This window comes from Micropterus dolomieu, linkage group LG11, assembly GCF_021292245.1.
Source record: "Micropterus dolomieu isolate WLL.071019.BEF.003 ecotype Adirondacks linkage group LG11, ASM2129224v1, whole genome shotgun sequence".
NCBI classification, from domain to species: domain Eukaryota; kingdom Metazoa; phylum Chordata; class Actinopteri; order Centrarchiformes; family Centrarchidae; genus Micropterus; species Micropterus dolomieu.
Genome location: NC_060160.1, coordinates 12692830 through 12719905, shown reverse-complemented (window position 1 = coordinate 12719905; position 27076 = coordinate 12692830). Strand labels below are relative to the sequence as shown.

The window sequence follows — 27076 nt, the reverse complement described above, 5'->3', positions numbered from 1 at the left end:
GGGATTTTATTGTGATAAGTCAAGAGGACCGGAAGTTGTTAGAACATCTTTTCTGTTTGACTCCACAGGTAGGATGCGTGGATGGCCGAGTACTGTACTGTATCCGATTGTATCCCGTATCCCGTGAGTATATTTTAAAGAGTTGTAAAAAATCTATTTAGTCGTGTTTTGGATTTTTTGGTGAGTTTTGGTTTTCAAACATGTCATGTCCTAAACATATTTAAACATTTACACTGCCGTGCAATAAATCCAACCTTAATGACGGTTATAATGTTCAGTTTTTGTTGAAACTCTTTTAGAGAGGAATTGACTCAGCTGTATGATCGTTGATGATTTATTGCAGTACTGTTGTTTTAGACTGCTTTAGTTTTAAATAGGTGTACCTAATAAACTGGCAACAGATTTCAGTGACAGGTTCAAGACTTATTACATATTTTCATAGTAACAAACAAGTTGTATCAGTTGCTGGAGAAGACATCTTGCCGCACCCAGTGATGAGATCTGGATATATAACTTAAAACAAAGTGTAAGGTAAGAATATTGAATACGTTTAAAATCAAAATAGTATGACATGTGTGCAGAATGGAATGACAAAGTGTTCTGTTGGAAATTGCCGCTTTCAGTGAAGACAGCTGAAAAGAAACTCCCCATATGCAGATAAACAATAATGTTATGGTTAATATTGATCAAGGTTTGTATGGGATTTTACCTCAAACCTAACCACAATTACAGGCACACCTACTGTGACTCTGTGTAACTCAACATCAGAATGTATATGTATGTAGTGGCAATTAATAGATAGGACATTATAACATATATAATAATATTCATGAATAATGACAAACAATATAACACTGAGACTGTGAAAAAGTCACATTTTTAAAAGCTTCATGTAATGTGATTTCATCCTCTTTATTTTCACAATAAGAGATTTTATTGCAGGTCATTTTTATTGAACTCCAGCAATCAAATTCCAGATTGTCCTTTTCCAAGATATATTTTTACACATTTTCCTCAGTGACTGTTTTATTTCTAAATGTCACTTTTTAACACGTAGTCTTTGTCTATCAATCAAGAAAACATACAATAAATAAATTATTGTGAGTATCATCAGGATTAACTAGCTTATGTAATATAATATTACTTAATAATAAGCACACTTTAGAAATAATTGAATTACTTCAAAATGTCATGTCATTAGGTTTTGTTTATATAATTATTTATTTCATAATTGGATATTGAATTATTTAATAAAACAACCGTAGAAAAACACTTTGGTCTCAATGTAGAGGATTTATTTTGACAAGAGAGGGACCGGAAGTTGTATTTTATTTTGTAGATATTGTGACACATCCTATTGGACTTGAACCATAGACTTGAACGAGGCTTTTTATCCTGCTGTTTTTTAGGTGTTCACAACATGAGAAGAAACCTGTACGATATCTGACAGTGTGCTGTGACCTGTGAGTATGTTTGTTAGTGTATTTGTTGACATTTGTTGTGAATGTTTCCGTATTGTGGATACCGTTGGAAAGTTGTTTACCTGCCGCTATGTAACGTTAATATCAGCTCTCCGAATATGACGTTGCGTCGATTTCCAATTTTGTATAAATACCGTAACCCTATAACAACAACAACAACACGAAGGGATTGAACGCTTGTTTTGTGTCAGCTCTGCACGCAGTTATTACCTCCCTTACTATAAGGCTGTCCTTACTATAAAGGTCGAACGAACTACAGCTGAGCAGGTAGGTGACATTTTTAGACATATTTGATCATTTTAGGCTTAAAGGTACGTCTTCCTTTTCTATTTATAACAGCCAGCCATGGATTCTGCACTTGAAAGGCATTGCTCAGAGCTGGTGGCCCGGGAGAGGAGCGGACACACGGCTGTGGTGGAGGAAAACCTGCTGTATGTGTGGGGAGGTTACATGGTGAGAAAAACAAACATTACCAAACATTATCAACGTGTGTCCAGTTGTCTTAAGGCCAATTCGCTGTTTGACCTGTTTCTAGTTTGTGCTAGCTAAAGTAATCTTCCTACTCCATAAGTTAGCATTTTACAACATGTCAGAGGGAAATATTGCATTTTGCTGCGAAACATATGACCTGCTTGTGAAATATGATGCATGGCTACAGATAAAACTAACGTTACCAAAAAGTACATAAACCGAACAACTACAACACTAGATGCTGCTTCCATGTTTGTGCATAATGCATAAATAAGCCAGTAACAGTGTTAACCATAACACTCTGTAATGATGCACTGTGCATAACAAGTCCTTTAGGTGTAATACATTTTTACTTTTACTCAGAAGTTTTAAATGTATTTTTGAGTATTTTTACAACATGGTATTTCTACTTTTACTTAAGTAAAGGATGTGACTACTTCTTCAACCGCCGTTTACACAATACATACACACACACACACAACTGAACAAACCGTCTTATGCAAAAAATCTTTTAAAAATGCGTTTGAATATAGTTTTCAGTCACGTGACATGCGCGGTGACCTGGAGGGCAAAACAACTGGCCAAGATAGCGGCTCACACCTGACTCCCTCATAGAGACGCCGCAAAAGCCGTTCAATTTTATTTGGATCACCTCTCAACTCAAGAAAAAGATAGATATGAACACGAACTGCAAGTGTTGGGCACTTGCGATCCATATACAGCACCCACTGCTGTATTCTGCCGTTAAAAGCCGCCAGGTCCCTGGCGGCGCTCGACTGTGGTGATGTTTACGTTGACCTTGTAGGGAATCCCTCAGCTAACACAGCTCAGGCTTGTCTCCTCGTCGATTAGTGCATCCGAAAGCACAACCAGCATTTTGGCAACGCAAAAGTAATAAACTCAAAGTAACAGTGTATCACTTGCTTCCTGGTTGGTGGGCAGCAGAAAACACGTCTTTTTTGCCCTCCAAGGGAGCGTTTTCCTGGGAATGTGACGTCACGTGAAAACAGTTTTGATTGGCAGAATGAGAACAGACATTTACTAACATGCTTTTGCATTGGACATAATTGTTTTGTTTGAAATTACTGATATATTTCCATAGCAGTGACTCAAGTCATATTGCTACTACACGTATTTTATTTCATGTTGTTTTCTCTACAGTCGGTTGCTGACGATGAAGTTTTCCTACCCAATGATGAAATCTGGGTATATGACTTAGAACGAGGTGTATGGTAAGACTGTTACATAAATTCCAAATATGCTTGTTTGTGGTCAAAACAAATAAAATGAATGCATGTGTTCCCACATATTCTCACATTCTGTCTTAATTTCTCTCTTGCTTTTTATACGTTTTTGACACAGTCCTTGTAATGTCACATCCATTGAACGTTTGAGTTGACAAGCACTTGCCCGGAGTAGGGCTGAACAATTAATCGAAATTTTATCAAATTCTGTCAAAATGATCGCAATATAATTTTTTTGTGCGCATTGTTCAGCTCTAACCTGAAGCTTGCTGCTGTCTTGTAATCATTGCAAAATTTGTTATGACGTAAGTGAATGTGAGCAGTGTATACACATTCTTTAAATCTTTTTTTTGAAAGGGAAGTGTTTCACATGTCAGGGGAAGTCCCTCCCTCTATGTCTGGGACATGCGGCTGCTTCCTGAACGGACACATGTACATATTTGGAGGTTGTGATGACAATGGACAGACCAATCAGGTGATCCTGATAAGTCAAGCTCCACACAGTACATGACACCTTAATTATAGTTTACTTCCCATAAACTAATGTTTTTCTAAATTTTTGTGTGGTTAAATAACGACTATGAGCATATATATAAACTCACATGTAAGGCCGTGGGCACATTGATCCAGAAGAGTTATTGTTGTTGTTTGTCTCAGTTTGTTTTTAATAATTTACAATATACTGACAATGCAGCAGTGTGGATAGCAACAAAAAAATACCTGCTCAGATCTACTGGCCAAGCGAATGCTGGCAATACCGAAACATTTCCACTAGTTGTGGTAGAGAAGTGTCTACCTTTCTAAATTTTTCTGAAAATCAAAATAGACTCTGACAGAGGCAGATGCATCAGCAGCCACATACAATAAAAATGGACATTCCTCATTGATAAACAACTAACAAATATCAATGGATGGACACAATGGATCAATATGAACATACCCAGCTTAGATTGAGCAAAGATGACATGAAGAAGTGATCAGTGTTTGACTTCAAACAGATCTATTGTGTCAACCTGACAGACGGTAAATACACATGGAGGAAGATCGTGCATGAGATCGGTTCTGCACCCTCACCTCGAGACAAACTGTCCTGCTGGGTTCATAATGGAAGGTAAGCTGCGCCATGGATTTAACTGTGTGAAGTTTGTTACTGTGTAATTCACTATGGGCAAGTTGTAGTTTTAACTTTCTGGACTACTGCTCCATTATTATTGGTTAAAATACAGGACTTAATCCTGTACTCAACTGTAAGGTTGGATGTGCAACACTATTCACTCTTTTTTGGTTTATGTTGATATCATTTAGTCTGCATTCACTCTTTCTTTGTCTTATAAGACATACTCTTCAATTTTTCTTCTTGCAATAACTAAAACATCCAAACCATATTCTTAGTTTCTGTTATCTGAAGCTGCCAAAAACATCTGTTCTAGGAGATATGTCTAATTATATGTTGAGATTAGAACTAACTGTGTTGGATTGTGATCACTCCGTTGCCCAGTAAATCCATAATCTGCGCTTGCATGATAGTAATTGTGATCATCTTCGTTTGATATTCTCCAGGATTATCTACTTTGGAGGATATGGTCACAAACTACTGACTGACGTCGATAGCAGGAACAGAAGCTTCATTGTAGATGAAGCTTCATGGGTGATGTTTTTTATTGACTACACATCAGTCATACATCAGTCATACATTTTTTTAAATACACAGGTGACACATATTTGGTAGATTGGAGTCTTCTGTGTTCTTTTGTCCTTTTTTCCTGTCATTTTTATGAGATTTTGTTCTAAAATGCGAGAAACTTCAGCGTCTGGTGACACAACTGTTGAATCATTGGTACTGTCCAAAAATACTCCATGTAAATTTTGAAAAAGTAGAAATCAGTTTCTTTGCCCTTTGTTCAGCTATCTTGTTGTTTGCAGGTGGAAGATGTCTTCTGGGGATGGAACAATGAGGTTCATATATTTGACCCCATGCATGCCAGCTGGAGTGAACCACAGACCCATGTAAGTCATTTAGTGTGATTCAGGCTTTTATATGCTGAATGCAACACCCAGATTCTGCTTGGTGATTTAAGAGACAAGGGAGGTTTTTGGAAATCTGTTAAGACAATTTCAAAATCCTCAGATGACTTCACAGTGACAGTTTCTCTGTGCAGGGCCGTGCTCCCGCCCCCAGGGCCGCCCACGCCAGTGCCACAATCGGATGTAGAGGATATGTTTGTGGAGGCAGGGTCATGGTGAGAGCTCTACGATCTTTTCAGTTCTTCTTGCATGTCAGAATTCACAAGAGGACAACAGGAAGTCATAGGTAGCAACTGCCATTCGTAGCTCGTCCTCCTTTTCTTTTAAATGCAGGAAACTCGGACGAGTGACATTCACTGCCTGGACCTTGAATCATGGACGTGGTCAGAAATGTATGTATGTGATCAAGACCAAGAAGTCTTACAATAGAGAATGATTCTCTGTTTTGTTTCCATCCTATTCATGTTTTTTTATTAGAGAGAAAAACATACACATGATCATCACAGAGACTGTAGTCTGGCCAGAATTCAAATAACTACATTCAGTGAACATGTTTTTTAACATGATTTCAATTTCAACATTATCACTGATATTTAAAATGTCCTAATCATTTGTCCGGTTAGTCTTTGAACACACTGTGCAAAATATGTTTTCCAGAATCCCAGTGTCCACCTCTCCTGTGGGCAGATCGTGGCACACGCTTACAGCAGTATCAGACAACAACTTGTTCCTGTTTGGAGGTCTTAGTGTAGACTGCAAACCTATGAGTAAAAAATGCACCCACTTCTTCACTTTTATTTTCCTTTGTTCATTTTATGCTCTTTAACGTTTTTTCTTTTCAATAACACATATTTTTCATCGATCAGGTGATGGCTGGTTGCTTGATGTTGAAACAAAGAAATGGAGAGAAGTCGAGCATCCTTTTATGAACAAGCCACGGTAGCACCTTATTTTTAGAAAATTGTGCAACCAAAGTACTGGGTGTATTATTATGTACAAAAGCTTCAGAGGGTTACTGTAAATTGTGAGAGTTTAAATAGCAACTTTTCCCCCGTCTAAGGTTGTGGCACACAGCGTGTCCAGGCAAAGACTCTGATGTGATTGTGTTTGGTGGAAGTTGTGACTACATACTCCTTGTCGACACCGTAAGTATCACAGAGACACTTCTGAAGCTAAAAAAATAGATGTGGAATTATTCTAATTTTATAGACCTTTGGAAATCAGTACATGATAAACCAAAACCCTTTTAAAAACCTAAATCCTGAATCCATATTAACATGGGCACATCACTTAAACTATGTGGAAAGATCAGTAAAAATGATAAAAGGATGATCTTTGACTGGATGAACAACTGTTATTTATTTAACGCTCAACAACTCCATAATAAAGATGTATTAAGGTGTTGTATAATAAAAAAAAATTATTATTATTATTTCTGTTGCGCCAAATCATAACAGAAGTTATCTCAGGGCACATGGTACAGGTCAGTATCCCTGTACATTCATCAGAGAAAACTAGCATTTCACTTTCTCCATAAGTAATATACTTAACAGTAAGTAGACTTCACATAAAAACCTCGCCCGCAGTATGTCCATGTATTCCACAGATAATACTTTAATCAAAACATTGAGCAAAAAGGAACTTAGTATGCACATCTTTGAGAGACAATATTTGTGCTGGATATTTAGTCTTTAGTATTTAGAACTCAAAATGGACCTTGACGAACCTTGCATATTTTTTCAGGGTCACTGCAATGATGCACTTGTTTTCCAGATGCAGCCCTATCCTCTATTCAGGTAAATTCAGAAATATAATAATTCTATAGCAGAAACCAGACACAACAGACCTTGTGACTTGTCAAACTGCTGCATTACAATTAGGTGTGTCATTTCCAGAGCCCTGGTAATGTGCATGCTCATGATCATTAATATTATTGTTACCTGTGCTTTTACTGTTATGCCAAGTAAAAATATCTGTTTGGATGAACCCCTTGAGATGTATCATCTTGTTTTCAAGGGTTATATTTACTTCGATTATGTAATCGTTTTCCCAAAATAGAAATGAGAAATGACACTTTTTCCTCTGACAGGATTTGTGGGGATTACATTGCAAAGAATGTGAGGAACCATGAGATGCTCAGAAATCAGCTTCCTCTCCTACCTCCCAAACTATTGACAGCTGTGCAGAGGAGGATGTCTTTCTACAGGCCTTCAAAGAAGCAGAAATATTAGTTAAAACAATGTCTTAATAATTGCCAAAAACAATGCAAATAATGTTTTATTTATGTACTGTATTCTCCCCAGTGTGAACATCTCAGTCACACTGTGGGGTAGCCTTTTTATTTTTTAATTATATTGTTAAAAACATTTTACAGTGTTAATATTTAATTATTTTACAGATGCACATTTTATCTTGTACAGTCTGGCTGCGGAAATACTCTTACAAACTGTTCCTGTGGTGATTGTGATGATTAAATGGCACATTGAACAGTTTTTGCCTAATGTGGATTGTTAGACTAGAGAGGTATTTTAAGTATTAGTTTACTAAGCAATACTGTAAAGGCAGAAGTTAAACACACACACACACACACACACACACACACACACACACACACACACACTTTCTCCCAGAAGCTTCACACATGATCAAAAATACAGCAATAGTCCATTTTTATTTGCAATATAAAACAAAATTACAAAACTATTCCTCTACATTTCTGGTTGAAATTCACCTTTCGTTAAACAGTTACAAGTGCAGTTGTTGTTCATTCAGACAACTACTGTGTTCCACCACTATGTGGCAGCAGGCCTTTATGTTTGAATGTGGCTGAATCTTGTATTAGCAGGCAGAAACACAGCTGGGTCAAACTGAGCATGACTGAAAGTCTCTGTTGCCACACATTCCTTTTTCATAAGGGTGGAGAAGTGCAGGAACTGTGGTCAGGAAGGAAACCTTAAATAAACAACCCCAGCTCATACCTTTGGAGGGTTGCCACCTATGGGAAAACTACCCTACACACTGCACTGTACAGCGTCAACAATGTGCCTTTGCTGCTAGATTTGAGAAGGACTGCTGAGTTTCAGCAACCAGAGAAACATCTGTTCTCTCTCCGTTATGTATTAATAGACAAGTTAAAGTAAAGTAAGTAATAGATAACAAATAAGTAGGTGTGTTCTCTGTGGGAGGCCAGCGGTACTGGGGGAGGGGGGGGGGTGTGACAGTGACACCTTACCACTGCAGATAACAAACCAAGGAGGTGTCTGTCAGGGACAGACCTTGGCTGTGAGGAGAACCTCCTGGCACTAGTTCAAGTTGGTGTTATGATGCGATTACACTGCTTCGTGTCTTTAAATAAGAGTAAATGCAAAGGCCTGGAGTGCAGCAGTTTAAGCTCAACACAAAAAATGTTACATTTATCCAGGAAATCCTTCCTTAGTAGCAGAAAATTGTCAAAAGTAACCCTGGTTCACTTTCACTTATTAAAATGTCTTCTGCAAACCTATGAATACAGCTGAAGAGGGCAACAGCTTTGCTGCAGCTTTCTCAGCTGGGGGTCAACTAAACTCTCTCTCAATAGTGTCCATCAGCTCCTCTTCTGATCCATGGTAAGGGATGACTGGCATGGTGAGAGTGGGGCTATGGCAGCTGCCATAAGTCCTGCAGAGGGTGGAGAAACATGGTAATAGAAAATATAAGTGGTAATTTTCAAATACAATAATAAACCAACCCACAACAAGATCGAACAATCAACTGATGAAGTTTCAATGAATATGATGCACACAGGGGCCATCCTGGTGAAAGGACCAGTGGAATGAAATATATTCTGCCTTGTTATGGAAATGCGTCTTTTTGTTTTTTTTGTGGCCCGATGGTCACTCACCTTCAACAATGCTGCAACATCAAACACTTGTTTGTTTCTGTCCTGCTTGCTGACGTCTGACTAATCTGATCTGCCCTGAGAATAATGGGTTGGTATTTCGATCCATTCAAGGTAAATTTGATCTGGCCCCTCTCGAATTTTACTACTCCTCTGAGCTCGGACATCGATTATTTATCAGAGTTTTCTACTTACGATTGTTTTTCTGACGCGGTACCAGCTTCCAACAAAGCTCCTCTTGTCAAAAAGCCCCGAGAGGAGGACTGATATCAACGAGAAGGGAGAGAAGGAATCATTTTCATTTCAACACTGAACAATTCTCCAGCATCATTGTTATTTTAAAAGCATCCTGCTGTTAATAATAAACGGGTTTAACAATCTGAGAAATCGTGTCTGATACTAATTTTCAAATAAAGTAAAATAAAGCCCTTACACTGTGCTGACTTGGGCACGCATGTGTGTGTTTTTTAAACTGTGTGAAAGCATCATTGCCCCTTTTGTTTACATCTCTTGATACGTCGTGTGATCCACGTGGCTCCTCGGCTCTGGAACTTAAGTCCTCGTCGTCGTCCTTACTAAAATTACACAGTCCGTATGTTTTGGATCTGATGTCGGTCTTTTTGGGGGGGTGTTTCTTCACAGAAACTCTCCCTCGCTCCTCGTAATCTGCAAGAACTGTGTCCAGCTCTCCATCAATGTCATCGTCCTCTCTGGAAAAGTCAGAGTCGTGCCCCTCGCTGTGGCAGTCCGGTTGCGCACGGTTGCGCGCGTTGCGCAAAATGGCATGGATTTTGAGAGGCTTGAACGGACTGCTGTCCTGTTCGGGTGAAGTGCCGGCAGCTGTTTTGGTCACGTTTACCTCGCTGACACACACAGGTGCAACTTTCTTCCCTCGGCTTGTACCGCTGCCCATGTCCGTCAGTCTGGCTGGCTGCTTTCACAGTCTAAATGCAAAGTCCCATTTCTAAATTCCTTGTCAGGCTAGAGTTGAACATTAACCAACAAAGACTTCGTTGGCAGCGTTAAAGGTCAGTTTTCAATTAGGTTTACGGTTGTAAGACAGTTGTTTGGCTAAAAATCTGCTCTGAAGGCCACTTTTTTTCTACCGATCTGCAGACGCGCCGCTGAAATGATCACATATTCCATGTTCACAGACCGGACTTGAGTCAGTCACGCTGCCTGTAAACTTTCGGGTGACTCCACATCAGGATGAGAAGCAGAGTATCCGTTACATAACACTAGTTTGGCTCAGGACCCCAGGGAGAAAACTCCGCCTTCTTATGGAGCGGAACACACACCCTTTACAGTATGTCTCCATTATTTATACTGGACAAAAATAACTTCCACTTTTACTTCAGAGCCTCTGCCTGTGTTTTCTTAAATCCATTTGACATATATAATCTAAAACATTTCTGGGGAAAAAAACTGAGTAAGGAACAACTGGTAGCCTACATTTAAATATTCAGCCATTCCCTGGACTGAGAGAGAAATAAAGTCAGGATTGAGACAGTATGACCATGAATGGGCTAATTAGTTTGATTTATCTTCATCACATCACCAACAATGACCAACCTTTTACTTGTCTGTGTTCACCTAATAGATTTTAAAGAGGAAAGTGAGGTCAGGAGTGAGTGAGTTCCTGTCAGCCTGCCGGGCCTAGGAGGCCCCCAGCTCAACCAGCTCCTCCAGTGACTGATTAAGACTCAAGCACTGAGCCACAAGGGAGAGAGGGCATTCCTTTCCGACAGCTTGGGCTTCCCAGAGATTCCTCACTAAGCTTTTGTTTGGTCCACTTGCACATACAAAAGACACAGCGGGAGCATCTCCCTGCCAGAACTGTCCAACAAGAACCCAGAGTTCACCCGAGTAAAGAAGTTGTTTGCTATCTTTCATTAAGTGCCTCATTCTCTCTCCCTCTCTTTCTCCTTGCTTGTGTGTGCGCACAAGACAGCTGTGCAACCTGTTCTTTCTGAAGGATGACCAAGTCAAAAACACCTGCTGTTTAAGCAACTGGCATTTTCCAAACTGTGAATGTGAGATGGGGTCGGGTGGGGGATCCAAGTCCCAGATGTCTCATGGAGGAAATTCTTGCTTTACTTTTTGATTTTTAGAAGATGTTGGGAGAAAATCGACACTATTATGCTTTAATGTTACTGAAATAGGATGCTTATGATAAAAACTACTCAAGGAGATACAAAGCTCTTCAGTGTGGCATCCTGACTATTACCATTTCAACTTGAATTCCTCTTACTAACCAATTTGTCTCCATTTCAGCGATGTTGTCAAAGATGTGGTCTTTTCTCAATTAAAAAGGTTTTCTCAGAGATTGCCTTATAGGGAAAGGAGCCTCAGAGCAAAACTGGAACATACCTCCTGATTGTGCAATAATTTGAATACTACAGCTCTTGCCTCTCCAAAAGTCCAATATGTCATTAAAATCTACTTAAGTGAAAGTAGAAGTCCTAATTCTCTTTTCTAAGAAAAGCTACAAAAACAAGCAGCAGCTCATGGGGTCTTGTTTGTGGTGTTTTTTCAAGCCCCATTTCTGTGATTCTCTGCCTGCGCCAGTGTATCATTAAAAAGATCAGGCGTCCACATCTGGAAAGGAACTCAACAGCTTCCAGACAAGGGGGAGGATCAGCCACAAGATGGAGGCCACAGCCCAGTTCGCTACATAACTGTGGCTTCTCTGATTTCTCCTAGATTCAAGAAAATTCCTCCTCTCATGGACTTGATAGACTGGGAAAAGTTCAGTCTTTATAAGGCTCTTGTTATGGAGTCTGTATGGCTGTGTTTGTCCCTCCAAAATGACAGTTGAAATGATTTTGGGAATGCGATTAGACTATGTGTGAGCTGATTTTCCACTGTAATGGATACAATGCCCTTTGTTCTCTCCCAACAGCAGAAATGCACGTGTAAGAAATTTTAATTATTATGACTCAACTTCTCCATTTGAACGGCAACAAATAAAACTGTTGTTGTCACGTTTGAGTCAAACCAAATCTCTGGAGAGCAAATTACAAGCCAGCTGCCTGCTGATAGGCATCCCAGTAAAACTGTCTGCCTGCTTAGGTACACAAACATGTACATGGCAGGGTCAAGAAGAACTACATGCCAACATGTACACACACCAACGTATATGCCTATATCCTGTTGTAGTACTAAACTATTTGTCATTTACATAATATACTGTACATGGGACATTTTCTACAAAGAAAGACACCAAAGCTTTTTTCTTTGCAGTCAAACAGAAGATCCATCGAGGCCCTGCACAAAAGTAATCAACTGAAGAGATGAGCAAAACTGAGACAGGGATATTGAAACTCTGACACAGTGACATAAAGTTGTCAGGGTAACAGTCAGTGCAGCCAAGAGGGGTTCAAGCAGAAAAAAGAACCAGTGGCAGCCCTGTTTGTCTTTGAGCTATCCCTCTTAATCTGCTCAATTACTTAATGTAAATTAAGGCTATTGCTGTTGTGGTGACGTTGAAAATACGTCACTGAGATGAATTTATGACCTCTGGAGGAGGTTGGTGGGAAACATCTCCAGTGCTCACTGGAAACCTTTTACTCCCAGTCAGCACATTATTAATGCCATATGTAGTATATTTCTGGCTGTCAGCTTGCTGTAAGAGATGAGGCATGAACCTCTGTTCTGATCTCATGATTTGGTGCATGTTGCAGAGCAAAACATGGTGAAAGGAGTTTCAAGGTTAGAACCAGCAGATGGAGCCAGCATTCAAGAAAAGCAAACCAAACAGTATCTCTCCTATTTATTTATTCCTGCCAGTGTAAAGACGGCAGGGTCCTTTTACAGGACAATCGTAGCTCACATTGCATCTGCAAGGATTTAACTTGCAGATCCAATATATGATGATGGTTCTGCTCACTGGTCACCTTGCAATTTTACATTTGAGCCAAAATATCCCAAATTAATATTTTTTTTTTACTCAGTGTTTTGAACAGTAATATAAAAGAATCATTGTGCGGCATGTTAAATAATTTGGTAAAAGCAAAGAATTAATTCATGACAACAATGAGTTAAAAGGAAGCACACTGTAACCATTAAAGTCCACCTACTAAAAGCATTATATACATTAAAGTGAGACTGTAACTTTTGCTGAATGGCAGCCATTGTGGCCAAAAGGCATAACTGCATGAAAAAAGTATTTAACATTAACACAAGAAGAGTCATAAAGTCAGTGGCTGACTCATTAATGTCTTTTATATAGCAGTTCGCAACAATTAGCCACCACGAGCTACTGGTCACACCAGACCAAGTAAACTTGTAGCAACAAAACCCCTGATTGTGTTAATTGAACAGGGGTGTGTTTTATTAATAATAAATGAGACTCTTAATTTATAAGAAGAAGAATGGTATATCTCCCCCAAAATGATCAATTGCTTACGGTCACTTTAAACCGGCAATAACTGTTCGGCCACTTGAGGGCAGTGGAAACAACCTGAGCTGAGCAGGTAGTACAGGTTTTTTAAAAGAGCTTTTTCACTGAAAACAGCTGCTTTCTACGGATGAAAATTATGCTAAGAGAGCGGAGACAGTAAAGCAGAACGGTAAAGTTGTGGGCCGGTGTTGTGCTGAATTCTCCATGCCTGCCGAGAATTGCATGCACCTCGTGGGTGGTAACGCAAATTCATTCTGAGAAAAGTGGTGGATGCAAATCTCGGCAGGTAGCCTACAACATCTGTTCTGCCGATTATGCATTCACCTCTTGAGGTCCTTTTCAGACAGTTTGCTGTGCACGTTGATTAAACGAAACAAATTTTTGCTGAATCATAAGGAATGCTACTTCTGCTAAGTGTAAAAAATTGTTAACAACTCTAAATGTTCATAAAATATATACTTTGAATCATTTATCACCATTGATGAATCCCACAAAGGATATTATAGCGTTTAAAAGCAGTTTTTGGAGGTGCATGCAATTCTCGGCAGGCGTGCAAAACTCGGCATAACACCGGACAGTTAAACAATGAGCTGAAACGAGCTGCAGATTCAGGTGTAAATTCTTTGTAGGTTTATCACTATGAGCGAGTACTTTATCTTTATAACACCGTTTCCACATTGCCATTTAATGCATTGAACAATATATGAAAAATATACATTATAGCTGCTTTAAGATGAAAGAAAAACATTTTTAGCACAAATACCACATGTTTGAAGATGCACTAGTATAGTATACACATTATAAATAGTCTCAGCTTCTTTGGTTGGATTTCCAGTCACTTCCCCACACTTTCCCTGTGTTTCATGTATCACTGAGTGCTGGGAGGTCTTCTTAGCCTAGCCTGTGGTCACTACTGCAGTGACCTATTTTTCTGTCAAAAGGCCATGTAATTAACAGAAAACAATTACTGCCTCTCTCGGGCGCACAAAGCACTCAATACCAGCATCTGTTCACTTCCTAATTACCTACTAGATAAGGAGCTTCATTTGAGAGAGGAACTCACAGCAGCAATCAATCCTTGCATTATACTTGGCTTGTTTGTCAGCATACTACTGTGTCAAATTGGAAGTGTGAGGTCTGTTCAGTTCAATTCTATTTGATTAGCTTCTCACTTACCTATATGAAATGTATTCATATTTAATTTTCTTACATTTATTGTTACTTTTTCCTCTTCTAATTTAGTCCTCTGTAAACTTTTGACCTGAAAGTATATTGTGGTTACCTGTTTTACTTTTCTCATTTCACCTGTTTGCTCCCAGGCTAGCGCTAACTTGGTTCTGCCTCTCCTTTGTTTAGTGCTGTTTTTTTGTTTAATTTTTCCCTATCGAAAAACCTCCTCTGGCAGACAGTGTGTCATGTCGATTAGAACAAGTTGCTTTGTAGAATTGGCTCAGTCAACTCCTGGCTCCAGTGTAGAAAGAATACACTAAGGTAAAGCTGTAGTGAAGACTGTTTCTCAGAAATCCCATTGGCAGAATTGTGTGTCTTTGTACATTTGTAATGGTGTGTTGTCTTAAAGTGTAGTCATAAAAATATGCATTTACAATTTTTGCTTTATTTTTAGCTCTAAGGGTCAGTCTGTCAGTCTACTACTATGGTCTAGAATGAAAATATTTAAGACCTATTTGATTGATTGCCATTTTGTACAGACATTCATGGTTGCCAAAGAATGAATCCTACTGACTTTGGTGAACTGGTGAATTTGCGCTTGGTGACATGAATAGACAGGAATACCCGACATTCTCCTGACATCACCAAGAATCAGAAATGGAGGACAAACTTACTGTCGTCTGCTGCCTGTGGGCACCCAGAGCTCTACGATTTAACGTCTTTATTGTACAGGGACAGAACAAAAAAGGAGAAGCAATGGAGAAAGGTGAACAAAACCATAGGACTAAATGGTAAGTTCGGTAAATACATATTTGTTACTTATTTCCATCAGTTTTACTTTAATATGAACTGAGTTATTTAGCACTCATGTTAGCTGCATTCCCCAGCTAGTTAGCATGGAAGCAGCAGCCTGTTGCACCAGCAATACGTAAGTTCTACCTTACGTTAGGGTGCAAAGTCCACACTAAACAATACGTTGAAACTAGTTAGTTTGGGACTTAAGTTGTGTCGATGTTTGGTTGCACCACCGAGACGTAAGGTTCATCTTTGCTACTCTGGCGTAAAGTCCATACTAATCAAAACAGTGTCGCAGAAAATTACGTTTACGCATCCCATGGCCAATCAGTGAACAGCACTATTCTTAACAGAGTTTATTACGGTTTTGTCATCTGTTTGTCTCTCTCTCTTTCAACGTTTGCAATACTGAAGACGGCTAAAAATAGCAACAAACCAACAAAAAGGGACCTATACAAGGAAATAATTATGATTAGGTGATAACTATGAAACCTTAATCTACAGCTAGTCTCACAGTGACATCGAGTGGTAAAACCGTTTACTACAACATAGACGTAATTTAACGGTGCCCGAAACGAACAGTAAAGTGTAACGGGCAGATGAAATTGTAACATTATAACTTATATACGCGTAGGAGCCATTATGCCCCTCATATTTCAAAATCTATGTTTTGTCCCCCCCCCCCCCACTTTTCTCTGGTGATTTCGGAGTTGGCTAGGCGAGAAGGTTTACTATGAGTGGCTAGTCAATCAATCACTCCACATCAGACATAATTAAACGGTTGAAACACGTGTAAGTTAGGCCTATAGAAAACATCCGACACAACGCAAAGGAGATGCTGAAAAGTTAAGGGAGAAAAAATACGAGTTTGCTGAAGGCAGCTAAGTGCCTCAATATTACAGACTTTTCTTCTGTGCTGCTGTTATTACAACCTACCTGAAGACAGCAGTGAGGGGGCGCCTGCAGCAGGGTGGGGAGTAACTTGTTACAAGTAACTTAACGCAAATTTGCAAAAATAAATAAATAAAAATAAGTCATTGCCTTTTCATGTTCCTTTATTATTTATATTTTCACTCTTTAATCCAATATTTTCTTTGGGCTAGTAATCTACTCTTAATTTCGCTACATTTTCAATTCATACCTTCATAACTTAACCAGTCTGTGATCTGCATTTTGCTTCATTAACCGAAATGAGCTGTCATCCAGGCTGTGTGCGCTCGGTTATGCAGAAGAGCCCGGTGTAATTTGCTCCTCCTGATCCCAGTCACCCCACCTTTCAAAACGATGCGCCATGACAACCACTTGACTATTTTATGGAGGACTTTACACCTATTAAGGACTAGGTGTAAGATTTAAGTTGTAACTTATTTCTACATTGGACATATTTCAGCTGGTGCAACCCTTAAAACATTAGTAGCATGTAAACTCCGACTTAAGTTAGAAATTATGTTCAAACTAGGCTAAGTTTGAACTTACACATAGTTGGTGCAACCCAGTACAGTACTCCAACTGGCTGTTAAGGGTAAAAATTTGTAGGTTGCGAAATGGTCCCAGAAACACTTCAGCATGCGAAAATTTGCTTCGCATTTGGTCTGAACACACCTTTAGTCTTGTCTTTCTTGTTCAGAGCAGTCATTGTGACTGGGCTGATGTCTGGATCTGCTAATGCTCAAATCAATTCAGCCGCAAGTAAACTCTGTTTGTAACACAAGAATAATAGAGTTGGATTAACACAACTTCCTAAACACATCTGTTTAGTTTTATCTACAGTACTTTTCTCCCAGTGATGAAGTAGATTTCTCTCAGTGGGTAGCATGTTAACCAAACAAGTTTTTAATAACTGTAAACAATTCTCAATCCTGATGATCTAGACTATAAACGTTATTGTTTAAATAATTAATATATAGAGCAAGCATTTCCACAGAATATGGCCAAGTAAGAAGCTACTGTCTCCACCATGACAAAAACAGCTGCAGAACTGCACCTCAAACAGTTTTTTTGTCAGTGATTTCCCGACCTTTCTCTATGACCCTCTCTGTTAGAACAACACAGAGAATATAAAACTTGATCTGACTCCTTCCCTAGGTATTTCTGTTCTAAAAACATTTTGAAGGAAGGTCCAGAAGAGGAAGCATCACCAGTTTGATGCTGTTCATGGTGCTGACAGGCCACAGATGGCACTGGATGGACAGCTGCACTAAAAACCTTACTATTTAATTGATAAAGTCCTGAGGGGTTAACAGTCCTTTAGGATTGATGTGGATTCCAATAACAAAATTGGAAACCTTATGGAACAGATTTGCAAGGTTTCTGTGCAACAAAATATATTTTCAACTGATCTGTAATAAGAAACACCCATGACAGGTAGCTCAACAGAGTAACATCCATGTTTGGATTTGCTGCAGAGCATGCGATGGATTCTAGAAAGCTATTCGCAGTGATTTTACAAAAACAAGTATAGATGCACTGCATGACATACAGAAACAAGGCTCGGTGTTTATTGTGGATGTGAAAGGTTGGATCCCAACTCAAGTAAGCCTGCCAGATATAAGGAAAAGTATAGTTGCTGTTGAACAACTGCCATGCATGTGCCCACCCCCCTGTCCATGTTATATAATGGGACTGTTGATGACTGGCATCATTATCGAGCCTGTCTATGCCAGTCTAAAAATACGGTTCAGGACTCCAACACTATGTGGCATTTATGTAACTGAAGAGAACAGGAGAGGGGTTTGGATCACAAGCTGTTCCTATGACAGTCTAGAGCCAATGTGACAGAGAGGGCGGGTGAGGAGGGAAGATCCAGATTCAAGTAAAAAGTGTGTGTGTGTGTGTGTGTGTGTGTGTGTGAGTTTTGAGAGAGAGAGATAGGGAGAGAGTAGTGGCAGAGGTGTGGAGGAGGTGGAAGTACCTCCATTATAATGCACATTTTAGAAATCCCTGCAAGGGCCACCTGCAAAGAAACTTTAACTTCTTTGCAGCATATTTCTTCAAATTATGGTTCATCTTCTCAGTTAGAGGAGAATGATAAATCAGCATCCAGTTAAATTTATATTTTGGCTTTAAATGTCCTAGAAAACACATTTTCTCAATCAGCTTCTTACTGAGTGACTTGTTATAGTATGATATGTTACAGTATTACAGTAAGAGTGTATCATTTTCTAACTTTGTGGGTCAAAGTACGCTCTTCTATAGTACTCATTCAACAGCATTTTAATTGCTTTTTTATTCAAAATACAGGATACATGGTTTCACTCTACAATACAATGAAGGTGCTTCTACATGGATCATCACCTGCAGTAGATGCTGACTTTAGGCAAGGCTAGACAAGTTTATTTGTGTAGCACATTTCAACAACAAGGCCCTTCAAAGTGCTTTACATAAAAGCACCATAGGGCGACATAAAAGGACATTTAAATACAATTACTGTTTAAAACAGAGTTTAACATAACATAATAAACCAAATATATAATAATAATAATAATAATAATAATAATAATAATAATAACACAGTGGACACAGTGGAGGACAGTGAAGGTTGCAGTACGGTGTTATTTAATGATATTATTCAAATGCCTCAAATTTGATTCAATAACAGGCAGCAGCAAAAAGACAGCTGTCTGATACATTTTTTAGGGAGACCTGTAAAGACACCGTTATAGTATTGAGATAGATAAATGCATGGAAAAGTTTTTCCAAATCCTCCTGAGACATAAGCTCTTTAATCCTTGATATATTCTTCAGGTGATAGTAGGCTGACTTTGTAATCCGCCTTAATGTGGATGTTGAAATTCAGGTCTGATAACGAAACCAAGATTTCTGGCCTGGTTTGTGGATTTTAACATTACCGATTGAAGCTTGTTTATCTTTGTTTAATTGACGAAACATCTGGCACATCCAATTGATTTGTTCAATGCATACAAACTTCTACCTGCCATGGAGCTTTCAAACAAATCTTTATTGACAATTGGCACTAGCCAACTGTAAATAAACTGGGAACTTTGGCTTTACATTGCAGACGATTTACTCATACAGTAGGAGTTGGAATTAAACATTTAAACATTTCTAAAATCGTACAGTGTATGTGTATGCCCAACTTAAGGTGTACAGGCTTAGCGAAGAGTCAGTTAATAATACCTAACGATGTTTTTTTTTCTTTAAAATTTAAAATTTGTTGCTTGATTTAATTTATGTGTAATATCATCAAAACAGTCTTCAACATTTGAGAAATCTAATCTTGCGCTTTCTTATTTCCTTGTCGATCAATGTATTTATGAGAACCTCAGTGAGGGAGCACCGTTTTGTCTCTTGATCACTTCTCTGGAACAAAAGAGAAAAAGTAATCTCAGCCCTGTTTTGTGACATTGTTAACATCACACATAAACCTTTACTATCAGGTAGCAGCATGTGGATGTGTGGAGGTAATTCCTTGTTGAGAGTGACATTATCCTCTGCTTCCCATGCAGCGTCTCATGCTTACAGATCAGACTCCGGGGAGGGAATCTACTGAAGTGTGATAAGAGCAGCATTACTGGCTAAATGTTTCCCTAATTAACATGCAGTTAAAGTCAACGGGATGACCTCACTGTCATTTGCAGCTTCCATAAGTCCCTACTTTGCCAACATCCTTGACAAGCTGGAATACACACATAAAAATACATGCAGTTAAAGTCCTGCAAAATGATACTTAAGTAACAGCACTTACGTATTATCAGCAAAATGTATTTTCCATATTAAAAGTACAACTTGTGAATGCAGAATGACACCTGTCAATGTAATAGTAATAATCTTATAAATAAATACTAACATACACTCATATTGGATTATTATTACTGATGCAACGCATGGGCAACAATTTAATGTTGTAGCTGGTCAAGGTGAAGCAAGTTTTATTTATTCTACTTTGTAGTTTAATACAGTGGCCTACTGTGCCAAAGGTTTAGGCAGGCATGGAAAAATGTAAGAATGCTTTCAAAAATAGATATGTAGACAATAGATTACATTAATCAGTTAACAAAATGCAAAGTGAATGAACCGAAGAAAAATCTAAATCAAATCAATATTTGGTGTGACCACCCTTTGTCTTCAAAACAGCATCAATTGCTCATGCACATATGTATATATCATAGTATGTAAATGTAAATATGTAAATATCTATTTTACAAAGTAACTACAGCTGTCAAATAAATGTGGTGGAGAAAAAAGTGCAGTAGATGTCTAAAGTAGCATAAAATGGGAATACGCAGGTAAAATACAAGTACCTGAAAATTGTCCTTAAGTAAAGTAACTGAGTAAATATACTGAGCTCTGCCACTTTTGGCAGTTTATAATATAAAGCCTACACATCTTGGATTTGAAAGTTGAAGATTAGGCTCTGTGTGTAAAATTGAAAATATCCCAAGCATCATGATATCATAACACAACCTATTGATGTGCTATGTTGTGTTATTGCTTCTGAGTAAGACACCTTGCATTGTCTTGTCTCAGTCTTGATAACAACTCTGTCAAGGCCTGAGTGATGCCACACTGAACACCAAACCAGCAATGAGCTACCGGAGCAGAAGGCCATGCTCTGTGTGGAATAGAGTTACTCATTCTTGACAAATTACACCTGGTAAGCAAGTCTGAAACACGTTACCTCTGTGTTTGTAAGATTTATGAGCATATCTGCATCCGCATCTAATTCACTTGGATCTGGCAGACACGGCAGAATGCCCAAGATGGAAAAAAAAGGAGATTTCCTCAACAGTTTTTTTGTGAAGACGTATGCACTTCCCTGTCATTCAAAAGCGGTTGTAAGTTAACAACCTCTGTATATAATAGGAACGTAGGAAACATACTCTGACATATGGCAGCTAGGTTATGCAAAGCCTTCTGTTGGGGGTTAGTTAAGAGGCAAGCAGGACAGGGTTGAGATTTCAGCACTTCACTTTGACATTTTTTGAATGCTTCTAATGTCACACTAATTATACTGTATGTATTGTAAAATATGACAACATATGTAACACTTTGTCTTTGATGATTGCATGATTTTATAGGAAACCTAATCTACACAGATTTTCCACTTTCGAAGCACTTCTTCAGCCCATGTAACCTATAAAAATGCTCAGCAATTCTTGACATTTCTTCTTTTCATGTTTTTCCGATTTAAAAAAACAAATAAGTGAAGCTAACTCACTCCAGGAAGGGTGCGAGGTATTGCCCATACAAGCATACATTTGGCTCCCTGGCTGTCTTGCATAGAGCTCTACACTGCTGTTGTTCTGCTTGTGTTATCAGAGCTCTGCGGACTGGGCTGAATAATTCAATGCTCCCAGCAGCACCTCTTTCTTCTCTCTCTCTCTCTTTGCACCGACCTAGTTTACATCAGGAGTTTACAGGTTGGGCAGGGGGCTGGAGACTAGCAGCCCTGTAGCTTTGGCTATCAAGCCTGGCAAGGAATAAACTCCATCAGCCTTTGACAGCTTTGAAAATTAAAGTTAGAAGGTATCATTAGATTGAATTGAATGTGTCATATCTGTGTCACCCTGTTGCTCCCTAAATGTACATTTTTGGTATACGTCCTTTGCTATCAGATCTCAACAAGTCCACAAGTCAAACCGGTTGCAGGACTTAACTTTGAGCTCCACCCAGAGGCACAGTGTTAGCTCAACCACCTGCCAGGCTCACAGGGAGAAATGTTACGCCTGTTAAACAGACCACCAACATCCAAAGGCTCAACTCAGTGACAAGCCTGATGGTGCTCATAGCTCTCCTTTGACCTGCCAAGACTGGTGAGCCCAAAATGCCCAAATGAGCTTAAAACGCAGCATGAAACACAGGCTGTCGACACTCAACTGTGAGTGGGAGTCTGCTCGCCACTAGCTCAGGATTTAAGAGTTGTTGGGAGGTGACAGTACAGATCCGTCACACAAAATCAGGTTTTGGAAGACAACATTTTTGGAATAGTAAATGTACATATTTCATCTTTCCCTCTGAGCACTGAATGCGTGCAGTGCACTTCAGTTTGAAAAAACAGGTTGCCTTTACCCTCTTTTTCGCTTTTCCACTAAACTATGGGCATTGGAGTAAAGAGTTAATGAAATTTCCCCTTGAGAGAGATGAAAAACCCAACAAAGAAAAATTGAATTGGGCAGCCTCAGGTTCAGGGAGGCCAAGGTTAAGGAAATGCAACAAAGCAGTGCAGTGTTTTCATTGAAAATCAATACTGTGCATTAATGTCCTCATACTGCCGTGTAGATGACAGGTCAGATTTTTCAACAAGCAGGGAACAATGAAGGAAAGCGAGGTCAAGTCGGTGTCAGTATTAGAGGTCCGTGCAGACACTTGATGGTCAGGAGAGAAAAAAAATCTTCCTGTAAATACACCAAAAATACCATATATTACCACAAAAAACAGAGGTCTTTTAACATTAAAGTTTCCAGATTCAAACTGAGCTCAGTTTTCAGAGATATTTAGGCAACCTCATTACTCTCAGCTCTCCTGTTCTTGGCACATTTCCCACTTTATTTTGACCTCTGGCTGACCTCCCATTAGCAACAGCTATCACAGTCTGACATGGATATCGCTGCTTCAGGTCAATATTCAAATCACACCTCAGATGTGGAGTGGCCTTTCCTGCCAAGTTTCTGTTAATCCATTCTGGGCAAAAATGAAAGAATTATCTCCCCATTTGCCAAATTTGCCTTTCCTAAAACACTTGCAAGATGTTTTCTTGGAATACTGATTAGAAGTGAGAAATTACTAATCAGGTGGCTCAGTATAACTGAAAAACTCCCTTGCCAGACTTTGAAGACATTTGATTTCTTGAATACTGATTGTGATCAGTTTCGTAAAACAAACATGTTTTCTAGAGACATTACATTTTTACATTATTAAAAAAAAATGCCATTAGCAATTGATCGCCCACCCCTCTTAGTTACTGTTGCTATGTCTGTTAAGCTAATCACAATAAGGTGGCAGATTTACCACTCAGAATTCATTCAGACTGATCAGACAAAACACCATCCATGGATGACTTTTAAATGTTTGAAGCTGGCTTATTTTAACATGAAAACCCTGTAAAAGTATCTGGAAGATGCACTTGATGGCAACATGCATAACATTGTGCTAAAAGATTGAAGCTAAAACTGCACAAGTCACCATCCTCACCAGTTGATGATCCTGTATAGAAACCAGTGCTGTTCATTGTTTTTTTCAAACAATATATTTCACTTAGAGATAATCTTTAAGGATGAGGACTTACCGACCTCTTTAGTGAATTTAACTCTGTCAGAGCTGCTAATGTCAGCCTGAATTCTAATAAAGTAGCTACCAGGACTGGCACCAGCTTGGAAATATACCACAGTATTGTGTACAGTTTTTTTTAACAAAGCCTGTAACCCCACAAAATAATGTAGTATAAAATGTTCCTCGGCTTTGGTAGTAGCCAGTAATGCTGGGTTGCTAATGTAGGCAGTAAGCTAGTTTCCCTGGCATGCTAATGGTTGTTTTAGTAGAAAAACACAGTTTAATCCATTCCTTACACTTTTGCTCTTGTGTGCTCTTTATTTTTGAAAAGAGAAAAAAAACATCACCCACCACCAACACCAAACTCTTTATATAAAGAGTATCGCTCTTACAACAGCCTCATGCACATTGCTGTAACATATTAAGAAATCCAAAGAAGGTCTGCCATGCCTGCTATTTACAATTACTATCATTAGCTTCAATTGCTGTTCATGGAAAGGGGTTTAACAAACAGTCAATAAGGAGTTTTTTCATCATGACTCACTAGTGACTAAAACATTTCGAATAGACCTAGACCTATGTGTTATTTTCTGTTGTCAACTTTTAGCTTTTGTCTGTTGAGGTTTACTGTCATTTTCATTCAAACGTAGGTTTGTTATCTTAATGGACAACAACATCCCTGCTGGTAATAAACACAGCTGAAGGTCAAGCTACTTCCTTTGCTGGCATCCCTTACAAATGACTACATATTACCTGTGTAACTGCTACCAACAATATGTCACAGTGAATTAAATTCCCCCCCTCCTCACACAGGCCGGCAGCTGCTGCTGCTTGATCCCCTCAGACACTGACCACTTTTGCTGGTAAGTGTAGTCAGGCAGGGAAAAGGAAGTGAACGAGCCCCGGCCACAAAAGGCCATCCCTGCTTAGCTTGAGATCTGCGCTGCCAGAGCTGACATCAGAGGTGTTATTATCATATAAATGAGATAAGGTCTCGTAATTGGTGGCTAAAATTAAAGCCAAATAGTCATACGAGTTGAAGACAATTTGTCTGCATGTAGAAGGAAATTGTGATGTTTTACAGAAGATTACTAGGTTTCCCGAATGAATGCATTTGGAAGTGATGAAGATTATACTTCTTTATGTCACAGCCATTATCTTTGTTTAAACAGTGTGTTAAACAGGCAGAAATCTACTCTATAAAGGCATCATGGCAATTTATTTACTTAAACTTATGACTACTGCAAGCTATTACTGGAAAAAACAAACAAATATTTGATAGTGATTTCATAGTCCTGACAAGATAAAATAATTAAACATGCTTATAAGAGGAAATTAAAACATAAACATTGGTAAACTGCTTTATTTAGAATCACGTTAATCCCCTTAAAGCTATCTGATTACAAAGAGTACTAAAACACCAGTAACATAACAAATTAGTCCCCATATTAGAAGCAAGCAAATTAGATCTTGATAAGTGCTAATTCCATCTGCGGTGAGGTGTGTGTCATCTGCTGATTTTTATGGGTGTTATGTCATATTATGTTATGGTGCTTTGGTGCTGAGGGAGGGGCAATGGCATTTATTAGTTGACTGAATAGCCCACCTGGGATAAGAGCAGTCGTGACATTTCAGCAGTGTAGCAGGGCAATTACCCTTGGTGTCAGCAGCAATAGAGCAAGCTGGCCTTGTGTTATAGTTCAACTCATCTAGGCTTTGATTTGTACACGTTTCACTGGTTGGAGATAAAAAAAAAAACATCCAAAATCTAATGTTTTAAAACCAGATGTTGTAAAACCAAACACTGATTATAGGATTGTTTAAGCAATGTTGTTTTCATGTAGATACGAAACAAAAAGACAAGAAAAAAATTACCTTTGACATTTTGTCCACCTCTATTTCACTGACGTTCAAACTAAATACCAAAGCAACAGCCAATCACATAACTGGCTTTGCCTTAATTGACAGATTAAGACTTTTGAATTAAGGCCTGGTCACACCAGAAGGTGGTACAGCCAAAGTTTTGTGACGTAGTGACACAGGGATGGTAGCTGGCAAGCTAACTGCTAACTCGCTAGCTGGCCAAGCTAGGGCCAGGCCCGCCGTCCGGGGGTAAAGGTCTATGGTTGACCCTTAAATGGGATCAAGTACAAGAACTCTGCAGCCTGTCAGGTGCCCAAAGAGAAGCCAAGAGAAAAATAAAATCATAGGGAGGCAATGGCCCAATTTCTGGCCAGAAAGTGTTAAGAAGCACCATGTAGCCTGTGTATGACAGGCGAAGGTGAGGAGCTAACAGTTAGGCAGAAGCTTTAGCTTGCTTAACCTTTCAGTAACACCAGAGCTGCCAACTCTCAGGCATTGAGAGTGAGACTCACGCAACACATCAATTTTCTCACGCGGTGAATAACAAATGTATATCTGATAAGAACAAGTTGGGGCAAGAGACTCCACCCAGTTGATGCGATGCATCTCGCGCTGAGAGTAGCGGTAAATAACTGAACGTGTTTTTCAAAATAAACATCTAAAATCTGAGGTGCAGACTTGTTCTGTTTTGGGACCTTGAGCTGCACTTTATACTGAGGTACTGAAATGAACATTTGTGTGGATTTGTGGAGAGATTTCTGTCTGATCAGAAGTGTTTCAGTTAGTTTAGTTTTTCCACCTCCTCCTCTCATCCAGTAGTAGTACAGTCCCAAACAGTTCTGTGTCTACAGACGGTCTGAAGGGGCCAAATCAGCAGAGCAACAACGGAGTCTTATGCATAGCCGAGTGTAGGGCAGGTAGACTTAAAATATTATGAATTCTCATTAAATGATGACGTTTTTCTCGCAATATTATGACTTTTTTCACAAATGTCAGAGAACAAAGATAGCCTATGTGGGAGAGATTCTGAATGAGCAGAAAGATTTGAACATAGAGCAACACAGTAGCTATTAAACTATTTTAATAGTTTATCAGTGAGAAGAGAAAAGGTGGCACAGTCATATTTAAAGAAGTTACTTCCCCAAACAAAGACAAAAGAGGAGGAAAGACTAAATCATACATGTGTGAGATGATATGACATGAGAAATATTTTAATACACATTTAATTAGTATTCAAATATTAATATATTAATCTGTTAAGTTCTGTGTGTGTAGCATGAAGGGACTACAAACTTTTGTTTCATTATACAGTAACCTTATGATTTATGATGACAAATAAACAACCTTATAAAAGGTAAACTACAGGAGAAACATATCTAAAAGCAAACGTGCATAAGAGCCTTACTGCATTATATTTTATTATATTTGTTTTTGTCACATGCATTCTGAATTTTGTGTTTTCCTTTATAATAAAGATAAGTAACACCCACAAGTTCCCCTGTAACAGCTGAAAACTGAC

At 38.9% G+C, this 27076-nt stretch overlaps 2 protein-coding genes across 7 annotated transcripts in view; one reads left to right on the top strand and one right to left on the bottom strand.

Annotated features, from left to right (window-relative positions):
• The first annotated feature begins 66 nt into the window (after positions 1-66).
• LOC123978884 (kelch domain-containing protein 1-like) lies at positions 67-7712 on the top strand. Of its 3 annotated transcripts, XM_046062484.1 has the most exons (16): positions 67-123; positions 443-531; positions 1410-1463; positions 1821-1934; positions 3114-3184; positions 3554-3671; positions 4195-4307; positions 4757-4844; positions 5120-5203; positions 5356-5436; positions 5555-5613; positions 5879-5988; positions 6088-6160; positions 6282-6366; positions 6965-7017; positions 7311-7712. In XM_046062484.1, exons 4-16 carry the CDS (start codon positions 1827-1829, stop codon positions 7450-7452), a joined length of 1185 nt encoding a protein of 394 aa, XP_045918440.1. In that variant the 5' UTR covers positions 67-123; positions 443-531; positions 1410-1463; positions 1821-1826; the 3' UTR covers positions 7453-7712. The 3 variants fall into 3 exon arrangements, with proteins under 3 accessions (XP_045918440.1, XP_045918442.1, XP_045918441.1); XM_046062486.1 differs by lacking the exons at positions 67-123; positions 443-531; positions 1410-1463 and adding an exon at positions 1616-1748 and having other exon boundaries at positions 1847-1934; XM_046062485.1 differs by lacking the exons at positions 67-123; positions 443-531; positions 1410-1463 and adding an exon at positions 1631-1748.
• Positions 7713-7873: 161 nt separating this feature from the next.
• LOC123978886 overlaps positions 7874-27076 on the bottom strand; it is a 38037-nt gene continuing 18834 nt past the window's right edge. For 3 of the 4 annotated variants that reach the window (XR_006827073.1, XR_006827075.1, XR_006827074.1), the window contains 2 exons: positions 9294-9361; positions 7874-8878 (listed from right to left, as the gene is read on the bottom strand). Coding sequence is in view for 1 of the 4 variants with exons in the window: in XM_046062490.1 (XP_045918446.1) it covers positions 8776-8878; positions 9294-9361; positions 9532-10011 (651 nt within the window). In the remaining 3 variants the exon portion in view is untranslated. Of the gene's footprint in view, positions 8879-9293; positions 9362-9531; positions 13010-27076 lie in introns of those variants that run through there. The other variant, XM_046062490.1, reaches the window with a different exon arrangement.

Excerpts from the sequence above, each read along its gene's own strand:
- LOC123978884 (XM_046062484.1), top strand. The coding sequence starts at position 1,827 with ATGGATTCTGCACTTGAAAGGCATTGCTCAGAGCTGGTGGCCCGGGAG. Across the intron at positions 5,437-5,554 it reads TTTGTGGAGGCAGGGTCATG|GAAACTCGGACGAGTGACAT; the intron begins GTGAGAGCTCTA and ends TTTTAAATGCAG. Across the intron at positions 5,614-5,878 it reads TCATGGACGTGGTCAGAAAT|AATCCCAGTGTCCACCTCTC; the intron begins GTATGTATGTGA and ends TATGTTTTCCAG.